Source organism: Oncorhynchus mykiss, chromosome 10, assembly GCF_057628025.1.
Source record: "Oncorhynchus mykiss isolate SJ-2025 chromosome 10, ASM5762802v1, whole genome shotgun sequence".
NCBI classification, from domain to species: Eukaryota; Metazoa; Chordata; class Actinopteri; order Salmoniformes; family Salmonidae; genus Oncorhynchus; species Oncorhynchus mykiss.
Window position 1 is genome coordinate 68224604 of NC_143031.1, and position 13363 is coordinate 68237966.

The 13363-nt window shown below is 43.1% G+C and overlaps 1 protein-coding gene across 7 annotated transcripts in view; it reads left to right on the top strand.

The window, feature by feature from the left end:
* Window positions 1-13363, top strand: part of LOC110533189 (lipopolysaccharide-responsive and beige-like anchor protein) — a 356513-nt gene that overhangs the window by 78185 nt on the left and 264965 nt on the right. For all 7 annotated transcript variants that reach the window (XM_090187615.1, XM_090187618.1, XM_090187619.1 and 4 more), the window contains exons 12-22: window positions 536-644; window positions 1066-1218; window positions 1859-2027; window positions 2389-2468; window positions 2609-2671; window positions 3608-3705; window positions 4508-4600; window positions 6332-6440; window positions 7433-7514; window positions 9844-9967; window positions 10737-10929. In XM_090187615.1, coding sequence (XP_090043741.1) covers window positions 536-644; window positions 1066-1218; window positions 1859-2027; window positions 2389-2468; window positions 2609-2671; window positions 3608-3705; window positions 4508-4600; window positions 6332-6440; window positions 7433-7514; window positions 9844-9967; window positions 10737-10929 — 1273 coding nt within the window. The remainder of the gene's footprint in view (window positions 1-535; window positions 645-1065; window positions 1219-1858; window positions 2028-2388; window positions 2469-2608; window positions 2672-3607; window positions 3706-4507; window positions 4601-6331; window positions 6441-7432; window positions 7515-9843; window positions 9968-10736; window positions 10930-13363) is intronic.

Consider the following 13363-nt stretch of genomic DNA (forward strand, 5'->3'; position numbering starts at 1 on the left):
AGAAAGTGCATTGTGTTGATGGGGGCGGTGTTTAAACTCGCCCTGAGGTCTGGAGTATTTTGCTTTTCACTAAGTACAAGTTGTTTTGTTCATTCAATGGATTCAACCATGCATGATGGCAGCGCAAATGGCAATCATAAGGTTGTCTTGTCCTACTCACTAAACTTGGATACCAGCTGTGGATATTAGTGCCCTAGTCTTTCAGTGTTGTTGTCTTGTCCTACTCACTAAACCTGGATACCAGTTGTGAATATTAGTGCCCTAGTCCTTGAGTGATGTTGTCTTGTCCTACTCACTAAACCTGGATACCAGCTGTGAATATTAGTGCCCTAGTCCTTGAGTGATGTTCTCAATCATGGCTTTGTGGCTTTTGTCTGCCCTCAAGGGGAAGGTGTTGCATAGATTGTGTTCTCACAGCAGAATGGTAGAATGGCGACACCCTCATTATATTAGCCATTACTGTAGGATATACCCTGTAAGGGGCAAGTCTTACTCAGCAGCTAACCACTCTCTCCCCCCCCCCCCCCCCCCCCAGTTGCACTTTGCTGTCCTTTGTGATGGAGCTGCTGAAGAACTCTGTGGCTATGCAAGAGCAGGTCCTGGCTTGCAAGGGTTTCCTGGTCATCGGTTACACCCTGGAGAAGGTGAGAGACATGATACACACACCACCACATCCCCTCGCCAGAGACACATTCACACTCTGCAGTCTTCCTCTCGTCTGACCTAATTGCTGTTCTGTGCTGAAATTGAAAGCTGGATAATATGATTTCCCAGCACTCTGTCCATTAGCCTCAGTGCTGTGCCCTCCAATTCCATACTGCATTTGTCTGTTCTGAGACCAGTGCTAAACGCCCCTACATCTGGTAGCTTGTTGATTGTGTCTGCGTGTGTGTGGTCAGGTATATAGGTTACTCTAAAAGTCTATTTACATCTATGGCCCTAATTGCTTAGCTGCATTTAGAGGTCACAGCTGACAGTGGGCTTGTTAGACACAGAGTTAACCTGATTCACCTTTCTCTCTGTGGGTGTCCTCTGCTCCCTCCCTTCCTCCTCCCTCCTCTGTAGTCTTCCAAGGTGCATGTTACTCGGTCCGTGCTGGACATCGTGCTGGCCTTCGCCCGTTACCTCAGCAACCTGCAGAACGGCGTCCTGCTGCTCAAGCAGCTGTGTGACCACATCCTGTTCAACCCTGCCATCTGGATCCATGCCCCTGCCAAGGTAAGAGAGGAGAGGTACTGACACAGGACGGCAGGTAGACGCATGCACGGTGACACACACAGTCATGGCGACACCCAGTCAAGGACACAGTTGTGCAAGCACATGAAGGCACACACATGCACGGACACATGTGACGTGTAGACAGGCAAACACACCCACCCACCTCTGTCCATCCCACCATCATCCTTTCATACTCTGTTCCTTGTATCTCTCCTCCAGTACATGAGCGATAGCCCACCGTTCAGTAGGTTAGGCTATTGGATTTTATTTCTGCCTCATCTCATGCTGGGTTTTTCACGTCAAATCAAATCAAATGTTTGTCACATGCGCCGAATGTAGACCTTACAGTGAAATGCTTACTTACAAGCCCTTAACCAACAATGCAGTTTTAAGAAAAATAAGTAATAGATAAGTGAAAAAAAATATCTATAATAATAATAATAATAATAATAATAATAATAATAATAATAATAATAATAATAATATAAGAAGTAACAAATCATTCAAGAGCTGTAGTAAAATAACAATAGCGAGGCTATATACAGGGGGTACCGGTACAGAGTCAATGTGCGGGGGCATCGGTTAGTCGAGTGTGTGTGTTCTTACGTTTGTGTGTGTGTGTGTGCATTCACCCCCCCAGGTGCAGTTGGTGTTGTACACCTACCTGTCGACCGAGTTCATCAGCACGGTGACCATCTACAACGCCATCCGCAGGGTGGGCACGGTACTGCAGGTCATGCACACGCTCAAGTACTACTACTGGGTCGTCAACCCCCAGGACCGCAGCGGAGTCACGCCCAAGGGCCTCGGTAAAAGAACACACACACACACACACCGCACTCTTTCATATTTCCATTAACACACACTTTTCTACACACACTGATACAGACCGATACCTCTCCTCCCCCAGACCAGTGTTGTTGTAGTGTTGCCATGGAAGTTGAACATCCAGTCCTTTGTGTCCCCTGCAGAATGTGCTTTCCTGTCCTTCTTGTACCTCTGTTGTCTGCTAAACCTAGAATAAACATGTTGTATCGTCTACCTACAGCTGTGCACTCTGCATCACGTCCTAAATAACATCCTTTTGAAAACCGACCTTCTCTAATGACTTTGTCCCTGCGTGTCTGCGTGTGTGTGTCTGTGTGTGTGTCGTTGTGTGTCTGTGTGTAGACGGTCCGAGACCCAATCAGAAGGAGATCCACTCTCTCAGAGCTTTTCTGCTGCTGTTTGTGAAACAACTCATAATGAAGGTTAGTGTGTATGTAATGAGAATCTCGTATGATATTAAAAATAATATCTATATATATTTGGCTTTTTACACCTAATGTTAATCTACAATAACTATGATCGGTGAAGAGTTAGATTTATATTTTGCACTCTCTATTTTCAGGATTACGGAGTGAAGGAAGATGAGCTTCAGAGTATTCTCAATTACCTGCTCACCATGCATGAGGTTACAACTAAAAGATCATTCAAAATATCATGTCCTATACAGTGCACTACTTTTATACAAAAGATACTTTATTGTGAAGAGTATGCTGCTGCACCATGCAGTATCCACTCTTCAGGAATTCCTGTTCGTCCTTACTCGATGCTCCTTTACAGTTTTGAGGTATAAAACTGCCCACTAGGTGGCACTCTAAGCCAACAGCTCCGGCCTCCCAGACCCTCTCTCCTCTCTGCTATAGATAGACAGACCAATCACACTGTGCCGGGGAACCGACCAGGCTCTTTTTAACCGTTGCCAAGTTTCACCAAGCCCTCGCTCACAGAAGCCTCTGTGTTTACACTGCAGTGATGCATAGAGAAATGATGGTGCTGTAAAACAGGCAGGAATGATCCCTGCAGGAACGAGGGGATTAACCGCTCTCCTTCAGGAGCTCTGCAGTCTTCTGTGGATTGTTCATTCATCAGATAATTCCCTTGTTTCCGTGTATTATTCATTCCATCAACATTCGTTATCAATGACTAATGATCTGTTTCCGTAGCGACCATTACTAATCAAGATGGAAACGGTGGACTGGTTTGATCTTTGATGTTGTGTGTCACCAATTAATCAGTAATTAGTGCGAAAATAAACAGTATTAATTATTGCACTTGCATGGTCAATTCCTGTGTTTGTGGGTACTCTGCATCCATGTGGGTGTCTGTACAGTAGGGTGTTTTGGTGTCTGCTTCATGATGATACATGGCGTAACAGCACACCCACTAGCCCCACTATTCATCTCTCGTTGGGTTGCATGACTCCACAGTGAAAGGCGATGCTAATTGCGAGCCCATTAGCACGCGCGCACACACACTATTTATCATATTGCTAATAATGCTAACAACAGGGCCTCCTCCCTGGTCTGATTCATTCAATTCAGTACAACTGTATTTATTTTCCCAGGACGACAATCTAATGGATGTGCTTCAGCTGCTGGTGGCTCTGATGTCGGAGCATCACGGCTCCATGGTGCAGGCCTTTGATCAGCGCAACGGAGTACGGTGAGCTTCAGGAATAGAATGACCCGCCGCCCATCACAGAGCTCCAATGGGAGTGCCCGTTCCAGTCGTTTGACTTCTATGACGTTGCTGTAACTATAACGTCATCTCCCGTGGCAACGGGTGGCGCACACTCCACCACAGGCCCTGCGGCCTCAGAGAACAAGATCGCTGTGATGTTAGCCTATTTTGTGTGTGCCGTCGAAATGGTACCGTGTTACATTTGTAGTGCCGGAGACGGTACCCTATTTCCTGTATAATAGTGCACTACTTTTAACCAGAGGCTATAAAGGGACTAGGCTGCCATCAGATGTGCCCTTGTGGTTCTGTTTGTGTTTCATGAAGCCAAAATGAAGCCAGATGACACCGAGGCCAATACAGATGGTTTACTGGCTTCATTTGATCCTTTATCTGCAGGACTATTGACATTCGGCGACGACAGCGCACAAGATTTATGTAGCTTATTTAGTCACCCTGTTGGCATTCTCTGTCACAGGGGGTTAAATGTAGTGTGTCAACCATGCATGTCTGGGCTGGTGTCTGATATAGGCCCACTTTAAAGGCTTCTGGAAATCTTTGCCTGACGCCACTCATAAAGGCTCCAACCACCTCTATTTTACGACCCAAGTAGATGTCCTGTACAACTGTATAGTAGGTTCACAAAGCAGATATAATCTGTCATGAAGTGATTCTGTAAATGTTTGGTTCTGATACACTCTTTTAGGTTTTATCATTTGAGAAACTGTTAAATGTGATAAAAAATGAGACATTTGTTATTGGTGTGTTTGTCTTTGTTTCTGTACAGGGCCATTTACAAGCTGCTGGCTTCCAACAGTGAAGGAATCAGAGTTCAGGCACTCAAAGTCTTGGGCTACTTCCTCAAACACTTGCCCGCTAAGTAAGAACAACTAATATGTTGCTGTCACTTACCTTGTACTCTTGTCTGTAGGATATTATTAAGAATTGTCCGCACGTTTGGTCGCATAAAAGCACTTAATTCTGCCGTGGACATTAAAAGTATATTTCTTCCAGATTAAAAGACTCAGTTAGACTCAGTCATTGATGTAATTATTCCTATTCTATAGTCATTTACCTTCAGGCAGCCAAAAGGGTTTTCATTTCAAAATGGCCTCTCCTCAGTTATATATTTCTAAGAGCCAATCCCATCATGGAGATGAGTATCTACAGAGAAAAGGGTCTCATTCAGGTGGAGGTCGATATCTAATCCTCGTTCAGCCTGTGTACTGTAGTAAAATGAATAGCTGGTATTAAAGCCCTTTCTGTTTCTCTCTCTTTGGAGAGTAAATTGCCTCTAGTTGTGTAGAAGTGTTTAAGATAACAAATTAGCCACTCGTAAGCCTCCTTTGGTTCAGTGACCAATTAAGATGTCAGAGTCGAAAGACAACAACCCAGGATGAAATACAGTGCAGGTCTCATTGAGGCTCTACTTCCAATTCTACTGATTCCTTTTTGATCTCCTAAACTTTTGATCAGTGGTAGTACATATTCCCCAGCCTCATCCCTAGCCTCATCCCCAGCGTCATCCTCATCCCCTTCCTCAACCCTAGCCTCAGCCCCAGTGCCCCCACCCCCCAAAAAAAATCACTATTTTTGTTGTTACGGGAACACAGTCCAGCTTTCAACTTTCTCTTGAAAGTTGGAATAGTAGAATTTCACAAGGTGCAATTTCTAAGTTGGGTAGTGCATGATCAGTTTTCCTTGTCATGTCGTTCCCTGGCATACCTTAGAGAGCTATTTATAACTTGGCAGAAATGTCCAGATCAACTAGCCCATGTCAGCTACCATTTTTTAGCTAGGTGTTTTAGCCCATAGATGTTGTTGTAATGTCTGAGTCACAGAAATATCACATGAATACACATTGGACATGCTTTAAACCTGCAACATTTGCTCTGCACCCCATGAAAAAAAAAAGAAGTAAAATTGCAGGAAATACTCTTTAAATTTGCAAAATTTTCTCTCCGCCGACAAGAGGTGACCAAACAGTTTGTCATAAACAGTACTTGTGCCCTTAGAAATCGACGTGGGCATGCGTGCGTGTGTAGAGGATGTTCCCTAATGCTGGAAGGGGGGCCTGAGGGAAAAAGTCTTAGACAGACTCTTTGCTGTCTGACTAATACTAGCTTCATCATCCCAGAATATGTACAGATGAGTGATACTCAGAGATGAAAGCTCTGAGGGATACTTGTCTTTGAAAGGTCCTGACAGGCCTCTGCAGGGTTGCTTTTTTTTCATGTCTTTCAGCTGTGTTCAAATGTGTTCTGTTGCACTGGTAAACTTACCCAAGCGGCGGTTCACTAACATTCATAGTCCGTGACTCACCCTATGGCTTCGGGAATTTTCCTTGTCTGTCCTCAACCAGTCCTTGACCGACAACCCAAAATGGAATATGTACTGCTCAACATTTTGGAAACATTGCTTGCTATACCATACAATGGTGCCAATTAATGCTTTTGTGAATTTATAGTTAACTGTCAAGTTACATTTTTTTTTGCATGTAATTAAGTGCAACATGATACACTAATATACTGTGTGGATACAGGGATCAATGTGCTGGTACCAAATGTCAATGGATACTCACTGACCGTTTGACCCTTGACCTTTGTTCCAGGAGGAAGTCAGAGGTCATGCTGGGTCACGGGCTCTTCTCCCTGCTCAACGAGCGACTGATGCTCCACTCCAACCAGTTCAGCATGACAACCTACAACGTGCTCTTCGAGGTCAGTTAGTCCCTCCCTCGTCTCTTCCTTGCCGTGTATGTGTAGGAGAGTCTATAAGAAAATTTAGTAGTTGACATACGAAGCTATTTTCTCTTTGCCTCCCCCATAAATCCTAATACTAACTGCCCTCCATTTTGTATTTGCATTGGCTGATGATTTCCGTCACTGTATTAGTTCAATTATACATGCACTGATTACACATGAATTCATTCTGAGAAGACATTATTTAGATTAGAAGTGTTTTCTGAGTTATTTAACACTTTTATAGTTTGTTTGATTAAGTTGTATAGAACGTGTAGTTAAACTCTAGTTTTCCTGTGGCCTGCGTCAGCTCTAGCTATTCTCCTTCTGTCTGGACCTGAATAGCATATCCCTGCTGAAAACATTTCAGTCCGTTTTGAATCATGATGTTCTATTATTACCCATTGGTAATAACTTAACTCAAATGATGGTCATTTGTGTTAATGTATCTATGTTATAATGGCATACCAAGACTTTTAATGGACATTAATGCACACTATATTAAACTCCACAGGATTCATGGACCGGTTGTATCTGACCTTGTAAATGATGTATTTTGACACAGAAATATATGGGATTGTCAGGAGACACTGGGGGAATTTCATGTATTCCTCCTCTGCTGTTACTGTGAGATATTGTTGTCTTCGATTCGGCACTGATTCTTGTTACCTATTTCTTCTGTAAAGACTTGGTGACCACATACGAACATATGTGGATTTCTATATGGCCCAATGTACCTCTTCCCTGGTGCTGTTAGTATGAGCTATAGATGCAGAAAGTGTTTATGTAAATCTCATTTCTCCCTTTTCTGTGCAGATCCTGGTTGAACTGAATACTGTGGAATTGCAATGTGGAACTCATGTACTTCTTGGTGCTGTTACTATGAGCTATAGATTCACATAAAAGTAGGCTCTCCTCTATTTCTACCTTTTCTCCCCTCGTCTCTTCTTTCTCTCTCTCCTTCTCCGTAGATCCTGACCGAGCAGATCTGCACTCAAGTGATCCATAAACAGCATCCGGACCCAGACTCCAATGTGAAGATTGTCAACCCGCGTGAGTCACCCCTCGGCATCCCACCACTAAATAAATCACCTTTACCTACCGCTGCATGCTTGACCAGACCTAGAGAGCCTCCTCTCCCTTACGGCCGCTGCCAGTGTTATATACTGGCCAACAAATGTGGAGCATAAATTGAGGCTAAAAAACTATACTACTCAAACGGTATGTGATCATATACGATTAGGCTAATAGTGGTCGTGTTGGGCTATAAGATTCAGCTGGTACATTTTAAGTAACATTTGTATTTATTTTTTATATATAATAAAAAAGAGTAGCTATTGAGAGAAAAAAACCTACTAAGAAGCTTTTTCCTACTTTAGAAACTCAACTGTCATTTTTCAAAAGTAGGTATTTGATCCGTCCGGGAAATGACGCAACAAGCTTACATGGCAACTTAATATTTCAATAAGTTGATACACTATTGCATTATGTGGTATTTCTAATAAGAGTTTAGAAGAACAGGAATTTATAGTTCAAAATGTATCTCACAGACCATTTTACAGTTTTTCTTGGCAATTAGAAACATTTAAAAAATTATGTTTGAATTATGCAAAGGGGTTCTCATTTGATGTTTATCTTTTTAATATTCTGATAGTGTACACATACAGTCATTTAAAGTAATACTCCCAGAGATGTAGCTGTTTCCCGTTACTACCGGTGGCATATTTTCATATACATGCCTCATTAAGAGGGACAACGTCCATGCTTAGTTTCTGTTTGATGCAACGTAACAAGCTCATAGCAACCTCATTGCTTTGATCAATGTACTTGTCTCATTCTGTCCTCGTCTAGTATTTTCAGACCATTACTTACCTCTTAATTTCACATGCCAGCTCTCAAAACCTTTTCATATGTGCGAGAATCAACTTCCCCAGCTGTGGCGGAGAGGGGGAAAAGAACTGAGTCAGGCTGAAATCACAACCGAGGTTTACTTTAACCCTGCTCTAATCGTACAATTTAGCCTCGTGTGTGTGTGTGTGTGTGTGTGTGTGTGTGTGTTACATAGTCACACATTGATTAGCATAGGCCCTTTATTGTGGTAAAGGCATCCAGTCGTGTGCAGTGTAAAATAGAGACTATGTGCTTTTTGCATGTGAACTGAACACACTTTATGGGAGTTCTGAACCATGGGAGCACCATGGAGTCTGTTTCTCCTTTACTGTAGCTGCCTGCGTTCTCTTCTTGATGTTATCTGCTCTGAAGCCTCAAAATGGGCCTGATTGCAGTCTTTAGTAACGTCAGAGCGAATCAAACAAACTAAGGAAGTACCGTTTCCCTTAAATTAACTCCATGGAAAGAACCCAAGACCAAATGGGGGGGAAAAAGACCCCATACTCACATCTCTCCATACCCCAGTAACATGCAGAGGTCATTTTCTGGCAGTGAGAGTTCAGTGATTCATAATTTGATTGACTAAGTCGTATAGAAACAACAAACGTCTGGGCTGCGAGGGGTCCTTGTTGGTTACCATCGGTTACCACCAAGGTCCAAGACGACAAAGTGAAATCATAAACCCCCCCTTCCTGACTCAAGCTAAATGGACACTGACATAGTCTATATAATTCATCTAAACAGCCAGTCTCTTTAGGTTAACTAAATAAAGGGTTCCAGGAAGCCTGCATAGGACTCTGGCAGGCCTGGTACACAAACAAACAAACAAACACACAAACAAACACACACACACACACACACACACACACACATCTCTGAGTTGAAACAATAGCAAACTTTGTTTGATCGTTTCCACCACATAGATGTTGAGGTGTCTGCTGACAGTCAAATCAAGATGGCTTGTGACACAATGAGATGTTGAGATGAATTGTCTGATTGTGTTGTTGAATTGTGGTCTGACTCTTATTCCCTCTGCAATTGATTTTTCATTTCAAAAATCCCTTATTTTTTTGCTATTTAGGATACACAATTTGAATCACTCATAGGGAGTATAATGAATTGTATTATTCAGTATCAATATTAAGATATTTTAATTTTTTAAAATCAGTATTGTAGCATGTCACAATTTTCATACTACTTTCAAAACAATCAGAATTTATTTAAATTGATTCATTTATTTAAATTAATTCTCAGATTGTCTCTTGCTTTATCACGTCTTATTTGGTGAATCAGTATTAACAACTCCTTATTTTAATGAAGATATGATACTATGACAGACAACAGTCTGTTCTCTGCATTCCTCTGCTGACCGTCTGTTCTGTACGACCCGAGTCAGTAACCCTGCAGGCAAAGTAGTGGGTCTGTGTGTACTAAACCGTGTCAGACACCGTAACGGGGCATTAACAGAACGTGTTTTCCTGTGTTTTGACAGAGGTCCTGAAGGTGATCGCTGCCCTGCTGAAGAACTCTCCCCTCTCCCCAGAGAGCATGGAGGTGCGCAGGGTCTTCCTGTCAGACATGATCAAACTGTTCAATAACAGCAAAGAGAACCGGAGGTAAGGAACGTCTCAGCCCTGAAGTGTACTACCAAGTACACCACATTCTAGTACACTACATAGTACACTACGACAGGGTCTTCCTGTCAGACATGATCATGATCTGTTCAATAACAGGAGGTAAGGAACGTCTCAGCCCTGAAGTGTACTACCAAGTACACCACATTCTAGTACACTACATAGTACACTACGACAGGGTCTTCCTGTCAGACATGATCATGATCTGTTCAATAACAGCATATATAACAGGAGGTAAGGAACGACTCAGCCCTGGATCGGACTACTCTGCAATAGACTACCACTAAACAAGAACTGGGTTCAAATAGAATTTGAAATCATTTAAATACTTTGAGGGTTTGCTTGAGCCCGCCTGGAGTGCCAGGTGGGCGGAGTTTTGCGACTATTCCATTGGTTCAGTTGCGCCAGGCAACCTCAATCAAGCACAATCAATCCACTCTAGGGAGTATTTGAAAGGAAACAAATACTATTTGAACCCAGGTCTGCACCAATAGCACTTCAATACAGCCCTCTGGTTGAGTTCAGTACATGTTTTTCTGGCATACATCCCCTGTCCGATTACATCTCCCAGTTCCTCATGCTGGCGCCATGCTGGGGCTTTACTGCAGTGAGGCCAACAAGCTTTGTCCTTCATATGCTCAGAGTACAGGATGTTTTCAAATGTTTGTGTTATGTTTGTGTGTATGCACGCACATGCAATACAGTTTCTTCGGAGCGCTCATATCTGTGTGTGTTTGTGTGTGTCTATCAGGAGCCTGCTGCAGTGCTCGGTGTGGCAGGATTGGATGCTCTCTCTGTGCTTCATCAACCCCAAGAGCAGCGAGGAGCAGAAGGTCACTGAGATGGTGTACGCCATCTTCCGCATCCTGCTCTACCACGCCATCAAGTACGAGTGGGGCGGCTGGCGCGTGTGGGTGGACACCCTGTCCATCACCCACTCCAAGGTCAGAGAGCTCATTAACCCCGTCAGACGGTCAACCAAACTCTGTCTCACGGAGAGCACCAGGGCTTCTGGATAGGTTTCTATACGTCTCTGTGGATTGTCGACTCTTTCTCTTGCTCTTCCAATCTATTTGTTCTCTCTCTTCTCTTTTTAACTACGTCATTTTCTCTTTTTCATCACACACACTCCCCGCTCTCATTCACTCTCCTCTTACTTTCTCTCTCTTTCTTTAGCACGCTGAAATTAGACTCCACTCACCTCGCTGCCCTTTCTCCTACCTCAGCTTCTCCAGGGCGCTCAGCCGTCAAGATCTATCTCAACTCTCTATCCAACCAGTCGGGCTTCCTTTTTTAAGTTTGATCCTGACATAATAACAGTCTCAGAGGAAATGTCCAAAGATCCCTCCTATCCTCAATGACCCACTCATAGATTAATAGTGACTGACTAACAGAGAAGTGCCTCTCTCTCGGTGCCCGTCAGATCCAGCCTGGTGGATATCTTGTGCTGATTATGATGTGAAAACGGCAGTGTGCTGGCTTAATGGAATCCGTTCTTTTTCCTCTTCCATCCCTTCTAGTCATGTATTTATGTATTGAGTTCCCCACTCTAGTTAAACATAAACTGCCGGCTCTTCTTATTTCAGAAACTCAATTTAAAAAAAAGGCTGTTTAAAAATGAATTGTTGATATTGGATTACGGAGCCAGGTTCCAAGGCAGTGAAGTAATTTGGTCGGTGTCGGATTGTGGTGTGGGTGGCTTATTAAGCTTGGCATATTGGAGGTTGGTTGAGGGAAACGAGGCTTTTTTTGTGTTGAGGTGGATGTCTATGGAGTTTTGAGGATGTAGTGATGGATAAAGGCCACTAGGGGTCACAGTTACACCATTTGGCTCTTTCTCTCTCCTTAGGACTGAAGTTGGTTGGCTTGGTTGCACAGTATTTACGAGACCAAAACCTCAAGCCTGTCCGTGTGTACCCAACCTAAAGGTTGTATGCGAAAAAATAACTGTGTCTCTAGTATCATATGTGACTGAAGGATTTCTCATATAATTGTTAAGGACAGTGCTGAGTTAATATGTAGTTGTGTAGACGTGGGGAAAAAAACCCAAAGAAAGCTACAAAATGACATCACCGCCAATTCTGGCTAGACTGTTCCAAATGGTTCTGCTGCCGTTTCTGCATTTTTGCCTTGGGACTTTAAGTGTCTTATCGTGACAGGCATTTTTCAGTCATTTCCTTTTTGTGATGTCATTTTGTACTAAAGCTGTTCATAGACAAATGATAGGGACTATTTCACTTCAGAGTTTTACACAAGCTTAAACATCAAATCACGATGATTGCTTTCTACACTGTAGACTAACAGTAAATACACAGCATTTATTCACGAGACCTTTAAGAAATGTCATTTTTCCATGAAAGCACACCATGAATGATTCTTCACATATTTATTGATATATTGTATATGAAAGAATAGTTTTGCAGAAACATTACCCTTTTAAATGAGCTGGGAGCGGATGCGAAGACACATGTTAAAAGTCATAGGCTTGTCCAATTGACATCAGTCCTGTGCAGTACAAAATAAACCCAAAGTGAGTGTTTATTTGTAAATAACACCTTGTGTGTTTAGGGTTGTGTGTCGCCCCGAGCTTATTGCTGTAGCACGGTGCACATGGCCACAATCACACGCTGCTCTGTAGTTTCACTTTACGACACTGCCATACCAGCCGCTGTGCAGAAATGTGTGCGACTGAGTAGAGGAGTTGATCATTCTCTTCAGTACTGGACAGATGGTAATTGCCCTTTTCCCATAATTGCACAAGATTAATGCTCTCGCTGCTTAGCTCTGTTTACAGTGCCCCAGCACTAATCTAAAAACAGCACCCCACACACACACACGCACACACACAGACAGAGGGTCCCATGCAGTCTTTGAATTGAGGAGGTGCGGCGGGCGCTAGCCATCCAGATACAGCATTTGCTATAAAAAAAAATCCTGGAGAAACTCAATTGCAATTTTATTGTCCGGTTTGATAGATTTCCTGCCACCTCTGTAGCACCAGAGCTGTTTGTCACTGTTGCTCTCTCCTCCCACGGCTGCAGGGTGTGTGTGTGTGTGTCTGTGTGTGTGTGTCTACCACTCTCTCCCTCTACCCACACACATTGTCTCCTCCTTCGCTCTGAGGTTTCTAGAAAGCCTATTCTGAACACATTGAATATTCATCCTGAGCTGCACCTCAACAATCAGAGAAACAAGGCCTCATCAATTTAACCAGCCCACCGGGAGCATCCTGATAAATACAGACACACGTTCAGAAATGTCTACATACTGTACACACACACCTTCTGCTATGCATCTAAGCCTCTATCCATTTCATGTTTTATATGCAGTTTGGAACACATTGTGTACATTACGCAATTGAAAAGAAGTGCCTCTGTT